At 46.7% G+C, this 17,427-nt stretch overlaps 1 protein-coding gene across 1 annotated transcript in view; it reads left to right on the forward strand.

Annotated features, from left to right (window-relative positions):
• The window catches only part of inppl1a (inositol polyphosphate phosphatase-like 1a), a 172,149-nt gene that overhangs the window by 92,260 nt on the left and 62,462 nt on the right, over positions 1-17,427 (forward strand). The window contains exons 5-9 of the mRNA XM_052025624.1: positions 5,936-6,076; positions 10,384-10,474; positions 13,151-13,240; positions 14,755-14,868; positions 17,106-17,256. Coding sequence (XP_051881584.1) covers positions 5,936-6,076; positions 10,384-10,474; positions 13,151-13,240; positions 14,755-14,868; positions 17,106-17,256 — 587 coding nt within the window. The remainder of the gene's footprint in view (positions 1-5,935; positions 6,077-10,383; positions 10,475-13,150; positions 13,241-14,754; positions 14,869-17,105; positions 17,257-17,427) is intronic.

Raw genomic sequence — 17,427 nt, forward strand, 5'->3', positions numbered from 1 at the left:
TTAGTATGAAATTTGTTGTTTTGTGGCAGCAGTACAGTGCAAAGACATAAAATTACTGCACATTACAAAAATAAATAGTGCAAAAAGAGGAATAGTGAGGTAGTGTTCATGGATCATTCAGAAATCTGATGGCGGAGGGGAAGAAACTGTTCCTGAATCGTTGACTGTGGCTCTTCAGGCTTCTGTACTTCCCTGATGGTAGTAACGAGAAGAGGACATGTCCCGGATGGTGAGGGTCCTCAGTGATGGATGCTGCCGCATTGAGGGACTGCCTCTTGAAGATGTCCTCGATGGTGGGGAGGGTTGTGCCTGTGATGGAGCTGGTTAAGTCGAGAACATAGAACAATTACAGCACAATTCAGGCCCTTCGGCCCACAAAGCTGTGCCGAACATGTCCCGACCCTAGAAATTACTAGGTTTACCCATCGCCCTCTATTTTTCTCAGCTCCATGTACCTATCCAACAGTCTCTTGAAAGACCCTATCGTATCCGCCTCCACCACCGTTGCCGGCAGCCCATTCCACACACTCACCACTCTCTGAGTAAAAAAACTTTCTCCTGACATCTCCTCTGTACCTACTCCCCAGCACCTTAAACCTATGTCCTCTTGTGGCCTCCAATTCAGCCCTGGGGAAAAGCCTCTGACTATCTATCCTATCAATACCTCTCATCATTTTATACACCTCAATCAGGTCCCCCCTCATCCTCTGTCTCTCCAAGGAGAAAAGGCCGATTACCCTCAACCTGCTTTCATAAGGCATGCTCCGCATTCCAGGCAGCATCCTTGTAAATCTCTTCTGCACCCTCTCTATGGCTTCCACATCTTTCCTGTAGTGACGCGACCAGAACTGAGCACAGTACAAGAGTGGGGTCTGACCAGGGACCTATATAGCTGCAACAATACCTCACGGCTCCTAAATTCAATCCCCTGATTGATGAAGGACAATACACCATATGCCTTCTTAACCACAGAGTCAACCTGCGCAGCCACTTTGAGTGTCCTATGGACTCAGACCCCAAGGTCCCTCTGATCCTCCACACTGCCAAGAGTCCTACCATTAATACTATATTCCGCCAACATATTTGACCTACCAAAATGAACCACTTCACACTTATCTGGGTTGAACTGCATCTGCCACTTCTCAGCCCAACTCTGCATCCTATCTATGTCCCTCTGTAACCTCTGACAGCCCTGCAAACTATCCACAACACCCCCAACCTTCGTGTCATCCACAAACTTACTAACCCACACCTCCACTTCTTCATCCAGGTTGTTTATAAAAATCACAAATAGTAAGGGTCCCAGTACAGATCCCTGAGGTACACCACTGGTCACCGACCTCCACTCAGAATACGACCCTTCAACAACCACTCTTTGCCTTCTGTGGGCCAGCCAGTTCTGGATCCACACTGCAAAGTCCCCTTGGATCCCATGTCTCCTCACCTTCTCCATAAGCTTCGCATGGGGTACCTTATCAAACGCCTTGGTGAAATTCATATACACTACATCTACTGCTCTCCCTTCATCGATGTGCTTAGTCACATCCTCAAAAAATTCAATCAGGCTCGTAAGGCAGGACCTGCCCTTGACAAAGCCATGCTGACTATTCCTAATCATATTATACCTCTCCAAATGTTCATAAATCCTGCCCCTCAGGATCTTCTCCATCAGCTTACCAACCACTGAGGTAAGACTCACCGGTCTATAATTTCCTGGGCTATCCCTACTCCCCTTCTTGAATAAGGGAACAACATCTGCAACCCTCCAATCTTCCAGAATCTCTCCCGTCTCCATGGATGACACAAAGATCATCGTCAGAGGCTCCGCAATCTCCTCCCTCGCCTCCCACAGCAACCTGGGGTACATCTCATCTGGTCCCGGCGACTTATCTAACTTGATGCTTTCCAAAAGTTTCAGCACCACCTCTTTTCTAATATCTACATGCTCAAGCATTTCAGGCCGCTGCAAGTCTCCACTACAATCCCCCAGATCTTCCGTGGTGAATACTGACGTAAAGTATTCATTAAGTGCCTCCGCTATTTCTTCCGGATCCATACACACTTTCCCACTGCTGCACTTGATAGGCCCTATCCTTTCGCATCTCATCCTCTTACTCTTCACATACTTGTAGAACGCCTTGGGGTTTTCCTTAATCCTGCCCACCAAGGCCTTCTCATATCCCCTTCTGGCTCTCCTAATCTCTTTCTTAAGTTCCTTCCTTTTAGCCTTGTACTCCTCCAGATCTCTAACATTACCTAGCTCTCTGTACCTTTTGTATGCTTTTCTTTTCCTTTTGACTAGATTTATTATAGCCTTTGTACACCACGGTTCCTGTATCCTGTCAGGACTCCCCTGTCTCATCGGAACATGTCTGTGCAGAGCTCCACACAAATATCCCCTGAATATTTGCCACATATCTTTTGTACTTTTCCCAGAGAACATCTGTTCCCAATTTAATCTAACAATTTCCTGCCTGAGAGCCTCATAATTCCCCTTACTCCAATAAACACCTTTCTAGCCTGTCTGTTCCTATCCCTCTCCAGTGCTAACATAAAGGAGATAGAATTATGATCACTATCACCAAAATGTTCACCCACTGAGAGATCTGACACCCGACCAGCTTCATTACCCAATATCAAATCAAGCACAGCCTCTCCTCTTGTAGGTCTATCTACATACTGTGTCAAGAACCCTTCCTGAACACACCTAACAAACTCCACCCCATCTAAACCCCTCACTGTCTGGAGATGCCAATCGATGTTTGGAAATTAAAGTCCCCCATCACAACAACTCTGTTATTCTTGCACCTTTCTAGGATCTGCTTCCCTATCTGCTCCTCAATAACCCTGTCACTATTGGGTGACCTATATATAAAAAAAACACTCAGCACCGTTATCAACCCCTTCCTGGTCCTAACCTCCACCCACAGAGACTCCATAGACAATCCCTTCACAATGTCCACCTTTTCCACAGCCGTGACACTATCTCTGATCGGTGCCACTCCCCCACCTCTCTTGCCTCCCCCCGTCCTTCCTGAAACATCTAAAACCCGGCACTTGAATCAACCATTCCAGCCCTGGAGCCATCCAAGTCTCCATAATGGCCACCACATCAGAGCTGCAAGTATCGATCCAAGCTCTATCCGCTTTGTTCACAACACCCTTTGCATTAAAATAGACACGTCTCAAGCCTGTCTGAACACGTCCCTTCTCTATCACCTGCCTAGGGTACTTACTCCTGGACTCCTCTATTTGAGAGCCAAACACCTCTTCCCCAGTCTCTCCAGTATGGATCCCACCCCCCAACAATTCTAGTTTAAACTCTCCGCAGTAGCCTTAGCAAACCTCCCCGCCAGTTTGTTGGTCCCCCTGGGATTCAAGTGCAACCCGTCCTCTTTGAACAGGTCATACCTGCCCCAAAAGAGGCCCCAATGATCCAGAAAACTGAATCCCTGCTCCTTACTCCAATCCCTCAACCACGCATTTAACCTCCTCCTCATTCTGTTCCTATACCCACTGTCGCTTAGCACAGGCAGTAATCACTACCTTTGAGGTCCTGCTTCTCAACTTCCTTCCTAATTCTCTATAGTCTCTTTTCAGGACCTCATTCCTTTCCCTACCTATGTCGTTGGTACCAATATGTACCACGACCTCTGGCTGTTCTCCAGGATATCTTGGACGCAATCAGAAACATCCCAGACCCTGGCACCTGGGAGGCAAACTACCTTCCAAGTTTCTTTCCTGCGTCCACAGAATCTCTTGTCTGCCCCCCTAACTATAGAGTCCCCCATCACTAGTGCCCTCCTCACTCCTTCCCTACCCATCTGAGCCACAGGGCTGGACTCTGTGCCAGAGACACTGCCACTGTTGTTTCCCCCAGGTAGGCTGTCTCCCCCAACAGTACTCAAGCAGGAGTACTTATTGTCAAGGGGTACGGCCACAGGGGTACTCTCTAGTACCTGACTCTTCTCCTTCCCCTTTCCCTTCCCCCTCCTGACTGTGACCCAATTGCCTGATTCCGATGTTCCTGGTGTGACCACCTGCCTATAACTCCTTTCTATCACCTCCTCAATCTCCCTGACCAGATGTAGGTCATCGAGCAGCATCTCCAGTTCCCTAGCACGGTCCCTCAGGAGCTGCAGCTCGACACACCGGGTGCAGATGTAGCCCTCCCGGAGGCAGGGAGACTCCGGGAACTCCCACATCTGACACCGAGTACAGGAAACCACACTCATACTCCTTCCTTAACTCAAGTCACCTACCTTTCCTCGCCCTTTTACACTGAAGCCTCTTGAGCCAAAGCCCAGAACACTCTGCTACCTGTCACTCCGCTGCCCGCTCTGACGCTGCCCGCTGGATATGGCAGTTGGCTTTTTACACTGCCTGTGTCACGCCCGCACAGTCCAGCCCCCACTCTACCACTTAAAACTTTTACACCCTTATAAAAAAAACACTAACCCTAATAAATTACAACCCTATTAAAAACTAAGCCTTATACTTAAAACCCTAATAAAAAGATAAAGAAAAACTTATCTGCTCCAAAGTGAAGCCCACGAAGTCTCCGAAGTTTCTTTTCTTTTTTCTGTACATGCTTTTTAAACTGCCCGCGCCTCCATACCAGGCTGTGATGCAACCAGTCAGAATGCCCTCCACCGTACATCTGTAGAAATTTGTAGGAGTCTTTGGTGACATTCCAAATTTCCTCAAACTCCTAATGAAGTCGAGCTGCTGGCGTGCCGCCTTCGTGATTGCATCAATGTGTTGGGCCCAGGATAGATCCTCTGAGATGTTGACGCCCAGGAACTTGAAGCTGCTCACCCTTTCCACCGCTGACCCCATTAGTGAGGACTGGTGTGTGTTCTCCCCACTTCCCCTTCCTGAAGTCCACAATCATTTCCTTGGTCTTGCTGACGCTGAGTGCGAGGTTGTTGTTGTAACACCACTCAACCGATCTACTTCACTTCTCTACACACCTCATTGCCATCTGAGATTCCACCAACAACAATGGTGTCATCGGCGAATTTATAGATGGCGTTTGAGCTGTGTCTAGCCACACAGTCATGTGTGCAGAGAGAGTAGAGTAGTGGGCTGAGCACGCATCCTTGAGGTGCACCTGTGTTGATTGTCAGCGAGGTGGAGATGTTATGACCAATCCGCACTGACTGTGGTCTCCCGATAAGGAAGTCGAGGATCCATTTGCAGAGGGAGGTACAGAGGAGCAGGTTTTGAAGCTTGGTGATCAGTACTGAGGGGATGGTGGTGTTGGATACCAAGCTATAATTGATAAGCAGCAGCCTGAGGTATGTTTCGCCATTGTCTAGGTGCTCCGAAGCAGAGTGGAGAGCTAGTGAGATTGCGTCTGCTGTAGCCCTGTTGTGGCAGTAGAATTTACAAGGTTAAGGATTGATTTGATTGTAGTTTTCAGGATATCAGATGAATAGAAAGAAACTGTTGCCATTGATTGGGGAGTCTGGGGCTGAAGAAGAGGGGCCTGAAAATTAGAGCCAGGCCATTCAGGATCGAAGTTGGGAAACCTTTCTCTGTGCAGGAGATGGTAGATGGTAGAAGTTTGGAGCTCTCTCCCACAAACCTTTTAATCTAAAGTCAATTGATAGATTTTTATGGAACCAAGGCATTAAGTTATATCAAGAAAAGTTGGGTTTAAAGAGTTGGGTCATGGATTAGTAGGATTGCAGAACAGTTTATTCCTCTTCTCAAATTCCTTATCCAGTTCTAGACTTGGCAACTGTTGTTCTGTTTACTGTGTTAACCACCTTCAGGAAATGTACATTTAACTGCGGCACTGTCAAACGAAAGGAGTTTAATTTGAACCTATTTGCTTGTCGCTGCACTCAGTACTACACAGCTCTGCGAGTATGACTGTTAATTCTTGGTGTAGTTCTTCCTTCTCATCCAGTTTTCATTCTCTGCACAGTGCGGCCAATGGGATGACCACCATGTCCCACGAGTACTTGAAGGCGAGCTACGTGTTGGATCTGGAGGCGGTAAAGGCAGGTGCTACCACCCTCCCGCACCTCAATAAAGCCTTAGTGACATCCTGCAAGAGGCTGAACAGGTAGGCTTCGTGTAACGGTTAGAGGGGCTCTCCCTCCCTTTACTCTAATTCCAATATCCAGGTTGTACTGAGACATGAAAAATTCTGAGCACTATGCAGGGTGGATGCTGAGATGTTCTTTCCTTGGTGAAATGACAGACTGTCCATCCAGGCTGGTTATTTAGGACATGAGAAATGTCCTCATTCACTGTGTTGTGAATGTTTGGAATTCTCTACTCAAAGGTCAGAGAAGGTTTCTTCAATCCTCAAGGAAATTCAGAGCTGAATCTGACAGAATTTTGGACTCATAAAGAACTTGTAGGGAGCTGGGGAAGTGGCAGAGGATCAGTCATGGCTTCATTCACTGGCTGCGCTGGTGCAAATGGTCTTGTGGCCTGTTCTGCTCTGAGTGCTATGTGATAAAATGGAGCTTGTTTTTAGAAGTGAAAGGTGAGAGAGTGACAGGTGATAAAGTGGTTGTCCTGAAAGAGAGATTCTCTCCCAGTTCCAGAAATGAGAATGAGGTTTGGTTTCACAGGTGCTGTTCAACTTCGGTGTCTCAACTGGTCAATCCCTAACTCGATCTTGTTCTGGGCTGCAAACTGCAGTTAGTTTTGGAACACTGTCCCTTTGGCAGCAGTATGAACGAGTTGACCACAGAGGATGCGCACATCCTGGGGATGCCTAGACACCGGAGGAAAAGATGAAGGTTTATTTGTGGTGTGGAGCCTGATAGCATCTCCCTTTGCTTGTCAGCACATTGAGGAGCATTGCGTGGTGCTCTGATTATGGAAGGCAGTAGGAACGGAGTACCTTGTAGTTTGCTGACGCTCCTTGTCTGAGCTTGCAAGCAAAGGGTTGCCACTTCTTTGAAGTACCAGAGAGTGCCTGAAAGAACTCTGGGTCTGCTGTCCTTGAGATTGTTTTGACGTTGATTTGCAAGCAAAGCAGAAAGGGTGAGAGATGGACGCACTTGCCTGGAAACAAAATGGAGCCGGTTTTTCCGCTTACTCTGGCGTTGTCGTCTGCTTCAGTTGCCCAGGCTCGGTGTGGAGAAAAGCACCAGTGTTCGGAGCTCAGCCACAGGCCGAGGAGAGGAAATGATTCATGTGTTGTTGCAGCTGCACACAGGGCAAGAGCAATCTGAGCACAGAGCCATGCTTCTCTCAAACCAAAGCCTCTCTCAGTCCCTGTGATTCTTGGCTTGGAGGGAACAGCGAGTTGGTCCCATCCCTTGTATCCAGCTGTCAGCATACCTGCCCGAGCTATCTTTACATTCCCTCTGTGTCCTCCCTCTTGTGAGCTCAGAATGTGGCTAACATTACCTTGTACTTAGTACAGAAACATTGGTTATCGTTGATGCTTTGTGAGAGTTACCCACTTACTCTTGTCCTCTTTCCGGGCGTAATCTGCAATGTCCCCTGTCCCACGAAGAAAATTTTGTTTAAGCACTGAAAGGGGGCATTCGCCAGTGTGTAGGGGTGGATCACAGAAGTGAGATTAATTGCGCCAAAGGACTCCTATGTTCTGTTATCATCCTGTGATTTTTGTTCAGGAAGAGCACCTGGATGAAAGGCAGTGAAACCGAGCAAAGAATCAGCCAGGGCTAACTGTTGTCGGGGAGGTGAGCACCAGCTGCTACTCTCTCATGTAACCCTGTCCCCTTAGATATGGTCAAGCTAAAAGAATTGCCTTCTTCCCGCCAGCCATCCCTTCTCCTCCAAAGTGGTTATATGCAGACTTGTCAAGATGGTCTTGTTGCCGACATGGCTGTGCTTTAAGTACAAGTGTTTCCTCAAAGATTGGTTGTCCATCAACGTATTTGTCAGTGGCTGAGATAACACACAGGTTGCACTGGAGAGGGTGCAGACGTGATTCAGGATACTGCCTGCATTTAGAACATTATATTTATAAGGAGCGACTGGATAGGCTGGGGCAACAAAATCTGCTGGAGTATAGGAGTTGGGACATTGTTGCAGTTGTACAAGTCACTGGTGAGGCCACACTTGGAGCACTGTGCACAGTTTTAGTCACCCTGTTATAGGAAAGATGTGGTTAAACTGGAAAGGGTGCAGGAAAAATTTGAGGATGTTGCCACGACTAGTGGGCCTGAGTTATAGGGAGAGGTTGGCCAGGCTGGGTCTTTATTTCTTGGAACGTAGGAGAATGAGGGGCGACCTTATAGAAAAGTTTAGATAAGGTGGACGGTAACGGTCTTTTCCCCAGGGTAGGGGAGTCCAAAACTGGGGGGTATAGGTTCAGGGTGAGAGGGGAATGATTTAAAAGGAACCTGAGGGGCAACTTTTTCACGCAGAGGGTGGTGAGTATATGGAACGAGCTGCCAGAGGAAGTGGGTGAGGCAGGTACCGTAGTATCATTTAAGAAGCACTTGGATAGACAAATGGAGGGGTGGGGCTCGAGGGATATGGGCTGAACACAGGAAATTGGGACTAGCTGGGTGGGCACCGTGGTCAGCATGGATTGGTTGGGCTGAAGGGCCTGTATCTGTGCTGTATTGCTCTGTGACTCTAACACAATGGGTCGAGCAGCGTGGGGGTGGGGGGGGGAGGTGGGATTGTCGACAGCTCAGGTCAAGGCCCTGCAACAGGGCTGAGAGGGGAAATAGTCAGTATAAAGAGGAGAGGGGGCCAATGGTGATTGGTGGACCGGGGAGGGGATGTTGAAGGATGACTGGCTGATTGAGCCAGCTAGCGACGGGGAGGGGTAGAGTTGGGGGTCATGATAGATGGAGGCAGACAGAAAAGGAGTAAGATGGAGCTAAGAGTGGGTGAAGGTGGAGACAGGGGTTGGAGGGAGACAAGGGAGAACAAACTCTGCTAGTGCTGGAATCTGGGAAGTAAGGAGAGTGGTGATGATAGGATGGGTTATTTTCCCTGTAGCAGTGGAGGCTGAGGGGTGACCAGATAGAGGTGTATGGGTGAGGGGGATGGATAGGGTAAAAAAACGTCCCCATGGTGGTCCTTCAAAGATGAGGGCATAGGTTTAAGGTTTAAGGTTTGGAGGGGATCTGAGAGGGAATTTTTTTCATCTGGAGGGTAGTTGGAGTTGGGAATCCGCTGCCTGAAGAGGTGGTGGAGCCAGGTACTGTCATGATATTTAAGCAGCATCCTGACAAGCACTTGGATGGCTGAGGATCGAAGACTAATGACCTGCTGCAGGTACATGGGATTGGTGAGGATGGGTATGGCACGGTGGGCCGAAGGGCCTGTTTCTGTGCTGCACGACTCTGTGACTATGTTGTTAAGTTCAGTTGCTGAAGGTCTTGTCTGAGGACCACAGGAGTTCAGGTTGTACATGATCCATAATTAAGGTGACAGGTTAGTGCCAGTTGTCTCTTCAGCTGGGAAGTTGGAGATCCCACAGAGGGAGTCCAGTGTACTGGACAAGTTATGGCAGCTGAATGCTGACTCTGAAGCCATTGTACTGCAGTTTGGATGCTGGATTATCAAGTGCATTGTTCTGCACAACTGCGCTTTTGGAGTTATCGTCTTCCAGTGCATTTAACTTAAGGTTTGTCCACTCTCCTGTAAAAGATCCTGGAACATTATTTCAAAGAATAACGTGGGAGTTAACCCTAATGTCCTGATCTGTATTTATCTCTTGATCAGCATCACTAAAAACAGATGTCCCGCTGGTTCAGAATCAGCTTTTTATCACTGACTTGGATAACGTGAAATGTGTTGTTTTGCAGCGGCAGTAAAGTGCAAAGACATAAAATTACTGTAAATTACAAAAATAATTAAATAGTGCCAAAAAAGGAATGACAATGTAGTATTCATGGACCGTTCAGAAATCTGATGGCGGAGGGGAAGAATCTGTTCCTGGATCGTTGAGTGTGGGTCTTCAGGCTCCTGTACCACCTCCCTGATGGTAGTAACGTGAAGAGGGCGAGTCCCAGATGGTGAGGGTCTTTAGTGATGGATGCTGCCTTCTTGAGGCACCACCTCTTGAAGATGTCCTCGATGGTGGGGAGGGTTGTGCCCGTGATGGAGCTGGCTGAGTCTACAACCCTCTGCAGCCTCTTGCGATCCTGTGCATTGGAGCCTCCGTACCAGGCTGTGATGCAAGCCTCACTCCACACAGTTCCTGCCCATCCATCCATTTTAACAGTGACTGCATTGCAGCAAGTATTTTATGGGCTATAAAGCACCTGGCCAACCTGAAAGGGCCATGAAAGGCACTGTAGAGATGCCTCTCCCTTTCTTAATCCACTAAAGTAGCTTGTATGCTCTTATAATATGCCCTGGTTCATACAAGCAGTTGTTGAAGCTTTCAGTTGTTGACTCAAGATTTATTTATCCTTGCAGTGAAGTTGATAAAGTCCTGGCTGGCTTGGAAATACTATCGAAGATATTTGACCAGCAGAGCTCACCACTGCTAACACGATTGATACAGCAGGTAGTGGCAGCTATTGTTTTGATGTGTGTGCTGTACTTGTTGAGGCTGTGATACCTTTACTATGAGCACTGGTGATGTCTCTAATTGCATGCCCACCACATGCACACCCTTGCTGCCCTTGCATTCTTGCTCTTGGATCTTCAGCACCTCAATTATAGAACTCTTCTTCCCCAAATCTATCCTCCTCTTCCCTTTTCCATCCCCGCCAACCCCCCCCCCCCCACCCCACCAACTGTAAACCATACTCATGTTATAGAGTCACACAGCATGGAAACAGGCCCTTCAGCCCAACTGGTCCATGCTGATGAAGATGCCCCATCTAAACTTGTCCCATTTGCCAGCATTTGGCCCATAACCTTCTAAACTTTTCCAATCCCATGTACCTGTCCAATTGTCTTTTAAAAGTTGTTATTGTACCTGACTCAACCACTTCCTCTGGCAGCTCATTCCACATAGATACCTCCCTTTATGTTTACAAAAAACAGTTGCCCCTCAAGTTCCTATTAAGTATTTCCCGTCTCACCTTAAACCCATGCCCCCTAGTTCTGGATTCCCCAACCCTGGGAAAAAGACTGAGTGCATTCACCCTGTCTATGCCCCTCATGATTTTATACACCTCTCAGCCTCCAATGCTCCAAAGAATAGTCCTAGCTTGTCCAACCTCTCCCAATAATTTAATCCCTCAAATCCTGCAGCATCCTTGTAAATGTTTCCTGCATTCTTTACAGTTTAGTAACATCTTTCCACGTTCTTCTCTGTGCTGTACAACTCTGACTCTTTAATCTCCTTCATCATCCAAAGTGTCTCTTCCTCTGTTTCTAGCTCCTCATTCCCCACTTGATTTGCTTAACCAATGGTGGCTGTGTCTTTTACATGTTGTCCTTGGCTCTGCAATTTGCTCCCTCAGTCGCTCCACTTTCTCATTAAAGCTACATATTTGACCTGTGTTCATCCTGTGCCTTTGTGTCAAATTTTGTTTGATGATGGTTCTGAGCCTTAAGGAATTTTACTACATTAAAAGTGCTGTGAATCCAGTTTGTTGATTACTCCCCATTACACGGTATGGGAAATAATTCTACCTTGGCTTTCGGGGGTTGGTGTGAATACTTCACCCTGTGCATTTGTAGGGGCACCTTCCTCTGACCATTAATACTCAAATCCTTTATTTTCCTGACACACTCCCACAGCAGGAGCAACATGGTATAGAAACAGTGAAGCTCCCTCTACACTGTCCCATCACACACTCCCGGGGTCAGACACAGGGTGAAGCTCCCTCTACACTGTCCCATCACACACTCCCGGGGTCAGACACAGGGTGAAGCTCCCTCTACACCGTCCCATCACACACTTCCGGGGTCAGACACAGGGTGAAGCTCCCTCTACACCTGTCCCATAACACACTCCCAGGACGTGGACTGCAATAATTGTGCAACATACACCTTGATGCTGATCCCGTTTAATCACCATTAACTTGGAAATTGGTTTATTATTGTCACATGTACCAAGGTACAGTGGAAAAACTTTGTTTTGCATGCCATCCATGCAGACCATTTCATCACATCAGTGCATTGAGGTAGTACGGAGACAAGCAATAACAGAATGCAAAATAGTGTTACAGTTACAGAGAGAGTGCAGTGCAGGCAGACAAAGTGGAAGGTCATAACGAGGTAGATTGTGAGGTCGAGTCTCTCTTATCGTACTAGGGGACCTGTTCAATAGTCTTATATCAGCAGGATAGAAGCTGTCCTTGAGCCTGGTGGTACGTGCTTTCAGGCTTTTGTATCTCCTGCCCAATGGGAGGGTGGAGAAGAGAGAATGTCTGGGGTGGGAGTTGTTTCATTCCTCAGAGGTTTTACAGTGTCACACCAGGTAGGGTTGCCAATTGTCTCAAAGTTAGAGGCAGTTTCTAGATTTTGGGCAATTCTGTTTCTTCAGTGCAAACTCAATACTGGATTGTTGTAGTTACCAGAAAGAAGAAAAGAAGACCCTCTGACACTGCAGTGCTCCCTCAGTACTGGCCCTTCTGTGAGTGGAGTGCACCTTTTGAACTGTCCCCTCTAGTAGTGTAGCATTTCCTTGACACTGCTCCCTCCACCAGTGCATCACTCCCTTTGAACTGCCCAGACCATCTGCACATGTAGAGACATCAGGATCTTAGACTACTGCCAGTCTTTGGGCATAGTGAACTGTTCCTGAACTGTCCCCAAACAGGAGAGATGTGGGTTTAAACATTACCAAATCCTTCTTGTGTGTTGGAGGAAATTTTATTAACATTTTCATGGACGTGAAAGAAACACTAAATTTTATGTTGATGTTTGTGGCTGTGAGCAGGTGGTTAAACAGAAGCCTCCGTGGACCATACAAAAGCAGCAGTAACTTGCCTTATATAATGCCTTTAATGCTTCAAGGAGCTTTGGTCAAATGGCCCAAAACTTGGTGATTTGGTAGGTTTTAAGGAATGCCTTTAAAGAGTTGCAGCCATTTAGGAACAGAATTCCAGAGCTGGAGATGAAAGCTCGATTACTGATGGGGATACAGTGGAAATCGGGAATGAGTAATAGGGCTGAATTCAAGAGACCATAAAACTTTTCTTGGATTAACTTCTCGCCAAGCAGAAACTTATTGAACCAATGAATTTATGGGATTGCTCTGGGTCATTTGGTTCTTTTCTTGCAGGCCAGTAGTCAGGGTGGAGATCAGGAACTGGAAAACCTGGTTATGAAGCTCTCAGTCCTGAAGGACCTCCTGTCTTCCATGGAGAGGAAGGTGAGTGCTGACGTGCATTGAACAGTTTGTCTTCATGGAGCTCTCAACAATTCACAACATGTCATTATCAAGAAGAAAGCATCCCTTTTTTCTCTTCTCTTGCACTCTTGTCCCCTCCCTCTCTCTCACTCTCCCTTCCCCACCCCCCCACTCAACTTTCCAAATATGTTTATCGTCCACTAGCTGCGTGTAGTGATTATGCACTCAGTCTTATCATGTTCATCAGCACCAAAGCTATTTTTATTTCTCTTCAGAGAAAGCTAGCATTGACATGAGTAAGCCTTCCTGTAGCTGCATTACTCATGTTTGAGCAAGATAATGTACGAGATTGCCCATCTGAGGGGCAGAGTGAGCATTGCTGGCTAGCGCCAGTATGGTTTAAATCCAAAAGCTGGGACATTGCTCCATTCTCTTTTGTCACAAACACATGGATGCTGGCAAGATGCTCAAAGGATATGGCTCAACAAGGGACCAAACAGCAGACTTAGTGTTGAGTTCAAGTGGTCACTGAACACATTGTATCTGTCTTCACAAGGATGGTGCTGCCAGTATTTCTCCTTCAGAGTAATAGAAATTTGATAAAATTGACTGACGTAGAGGGGATACACTCAAAAGGTTGCAGAACTCAAAGCATGGAAGTCCCCTGGTCCAAATGGAATGAATTCTAGATTGCTGTGGGAGGTCCTAGTGGAAACTTTGCAGCTTCTACTATCTTGTAAACCTCAGATTTGGGAGTGGTGTGGGAAGATCGGAGGATTCTTCAGGCTTCTGTACTTCTTGCCCGATGGTAGCTGTGAGAAGATGGCACGGCCTGGATGGTGGGGATCCTTGATGATGGATGTTGCCTTCTCGAGGCAGCACCTCCTGTAGTTACTCCCGATGTTGGGGAGGGATGTGCCTGTGATGTATTGGACTGAGTCCACTACTCCCTGCAGCTTCTTACGTTCCTGCGAATTCAAATTGCCGCACCAGACCATGATACAACCAGTGTAGAAGTTTGTTAAAGTGATCAGTGACAAGCTGAACCTCCTAAGAAAGTAAAGATGCTAGTGCGCTTTCCTTATGATTGCATCTATGTGCAGGGCCCAGGACAGGTCATCTGATATGTTAACGCCCAGGAATTTAAAGCTGCTGACTCTCTCCACTGGCGATTTTCTCCTCCAACCCCACCCACCCCCAACCACCAGCACCCAATGTAGACTGGCACATGCTCATCTCTTTCCCCTTCCTGAATGGGAACACAAAAATAGTGGGTGTATGGAATCGGGTCATGGATCAGCTATGACCTCATTGAATAGAGAACAGGCTCGAGTGACTAGATGACCTTCTGCTCTTTCTAAACCTGTTCCAATGTCTGCTTACCCAACACCCTCGTTATGGACTCATTTTCTAAACTTCTTTTAGCTCTGTAGGCACCTTCTGCTGGGAGCCCAGATCCTTCACCCACAGTTTACAATGAATTAAGAATGTGCAACATTCCAATCTCACAGGTGATTTGTTCTTCCTCCCTTCAGGCTTTGAAAGCACTGCAGGAAATGAGTTCCTGTCCCAGCTTCACCTCGCAGTCTTCCATGTTCTCTCACGCAATACCTCGCAAGGCAAAGAGTATTCCAGTGCAGGCCTTTGAGGTAATGACCTACTGCCTTCTGCTCAGGTTGGTGTGTCAGTGTTTCCTGAGGTGGTAAGTTCTGCTCCCCCTCCCAGGTCCGGAACAGAAAGTGATTAAAAAGGCAGCTCTCCCAGGACAAGGCTATTCCATTGGGGTGTGCTGACACCTGGGACCTTATACAGGTTTATAAAATCATGAGGGGCATAGGGGAGGTGGATGGTTACTTGTCCCTTTCCCAGGGATGGGGACTCGAAAACTAGAGGGCATTGGTTCAGTGTGAGAGGGGAAAGGTTTAAAGGGGACCTGAGGGGCAAGTTTTGGGTATATGAAACAAGCTGCCAGAGGAAGTGTAGAGGCAGGTACAATTGCAAAATTTACAAGACATTTGGACAGGTGTGTGGGTAGGAAAGGTTCACAGGGATATGGGCCCAAGGCAGGCAAATGGGACTAGATCAGGTAGACGCCTTGGTCGGCATGGATGAGTTGGTCCAGTTTCTGTGCTGTATGACTCCTGACTTCTCCCAAGGGGTAGGAGCAGAGTTGTTGTATTCTCTGGTTACTGTAAATTGCATAAAAGTGCAGATTAGGTCCCAGCTTGGTTATTACGTTCACTGCACTTGAAGAGCATCAAGATGAGAGGATGCAGTGGGGTCAGGCGAGAATTACCGGACCAGTCCTGGAGGATGAGGCAGCAGTTACATGGTGATACTGACGATGCTGGAGTTCTGTTTGGAGAAAAAATTAGGCAAGATGTTTAAAATTATGAGGAGTTTTGAGAAGAGTAAATGGAGAAACTGCTTCCTGAGGTTTATAACTGTAGGACACAGATGAAACATCAGGAGGGGAATTCTTTTTACATAGTTAGTTATTGTGATTTGGAATGTGCATCAATGGAAGTGGATCCAATGAGAATTTTCAAAGCAGAATTCGATAGGTAGTAGAAAAGAGCAAATTTACAAGGCTCTGGGGAAAGAGTGGGGGAATGAGACTAATTAGAGAGCTCGTTCAAAGACTGAAACAGATGCAATGAGCCAAATTTCAGCCATCTGTGCTGTAAAACGCAATGATGTGCTTTCACAGGTGAGTAGGTGCTGGGTAGGTGTTAACAGAGTTGAGGGTCATGTCTTTGCCTGTAATAATAGCTGGGGAATAGTATGGACTGATTTTAATGGACAATTAATTTCAGGTCTGCTGAGAAGAGGGCTTCTCTTGAGCAACTAAACTGCTGAAATGTTATTGGGTTAAGAAAAGGGAAAAAAAAAATTCTTTGTCATGATCTGCTTTTTGGGCTTAGATGTTAAAGTGCTTCTTTGGTTGCTCTTTGCAATTACATTTTAATTGTCCTGCTTGCAGTCACGTTGAGTTGATCTTCATACTAATTTTGGAAAAATTACAGTTAATGGTGTTAACTGGCAGAGTTCTGGGCACTAACCTCACTTGCCATGTGGGGCTAGTGTCCAAGTGTTGAAACTTAGCACCCAGCTCTGTGCCATTCCATGAGTGCAGGGGGGATGTGACCTGTGACAGCAGAAATTGAGTACCAATTAGAGGACGATGGGATTGCAATGTGAAATCCGGTAGACTTCACTGCTGTTTGTTTTAGATGACTAGAAAAACTAAAGCTCCATTTTTGACGACATCCTTCACACAGTTGAAACAACCCGGAGTGTTTCACTGTCAAAGGAGGAGGTTTGACTTTTGTCATTGTTGCAGGAAGAATGGTGGCTAATTTTTGTACAGTAAATTCCCAAGTACAGCAGTTATGTTAATTGAAAGATAAAATTGGGCTAATTACGTCTTGTACAACCATGCAAGTGGGCAAATTGAACCTCAGTTTGTCAACTCTTCCAAAACAAAAACACAGCACCTCCACTGATGTAGAGCTTAATTAGCCTTACCCCTCCAGTTCTACTATTGCCCTCTTGACAGAGCATCAACCTTCAGTACTCTTCACCTGTATATCACCTCCCCATCGGTATATCTGCAGCAATCCTCAGTATTGCTTCCTCTCCACTCTATTTACCCCTTCCCATCCACTGATCCCATTGACCGTGTGAAGCTCCCTCAATTGTATCTCTCCAACAGTGCAGCATTCCCTCAGTGCTGCATTGAGAATATCCAGGTGCACTTTGAATTCATGGACCTTTGATTTCGGTGGGTGTGCTACCACTGAGCCAGCAGGTACAAGTAAAAGTAAATTATTAAACCCCGTACAACTTTGGCACTGATCTGTTCACTTATTTTCATCCTCCTCAGGTGAAACTGGATGTAAACCTGACTGACTTAACAAAGATTGGTAAATCACAGAAACATTCGCTCAGTGTGGATGTGGATGGGGATAAACTGGTGGTTATGAAGAAATCCAAGGACGCTCAGGAGGACTGGAACACATTTACACATGACAAAAGTAAGGAGGAGGGCCTCTTATAGTATTCATTGCAATAATTCAGTTGAAGTTTGGGACTGAGAGCAGTAACACTAAGCTGTACGCCTGAGGTTGCTGAAAAGAACAGTGTTAAATGTTTAATGCCATGTTTAGTATAAAAAATTAATGGACCCCTTTTAACTTTTTTTTGTA

The sequence above is a fragment of the Pristis pectinata genome, chromosome 11 (genome assembly GCF_009764475.1).
Source record: "Pristis pectinata isolate sPriPec2 chromosome 11, sPriPec2.1.pri, whole genome shotgun sequence".
NCBI classification, from domain to species: Eukaryota; Metazoa; Chordata; class Chondrichthyes; order Rhinopristiformes; family Pristidae; genus Pristis; species Pristis pectinata.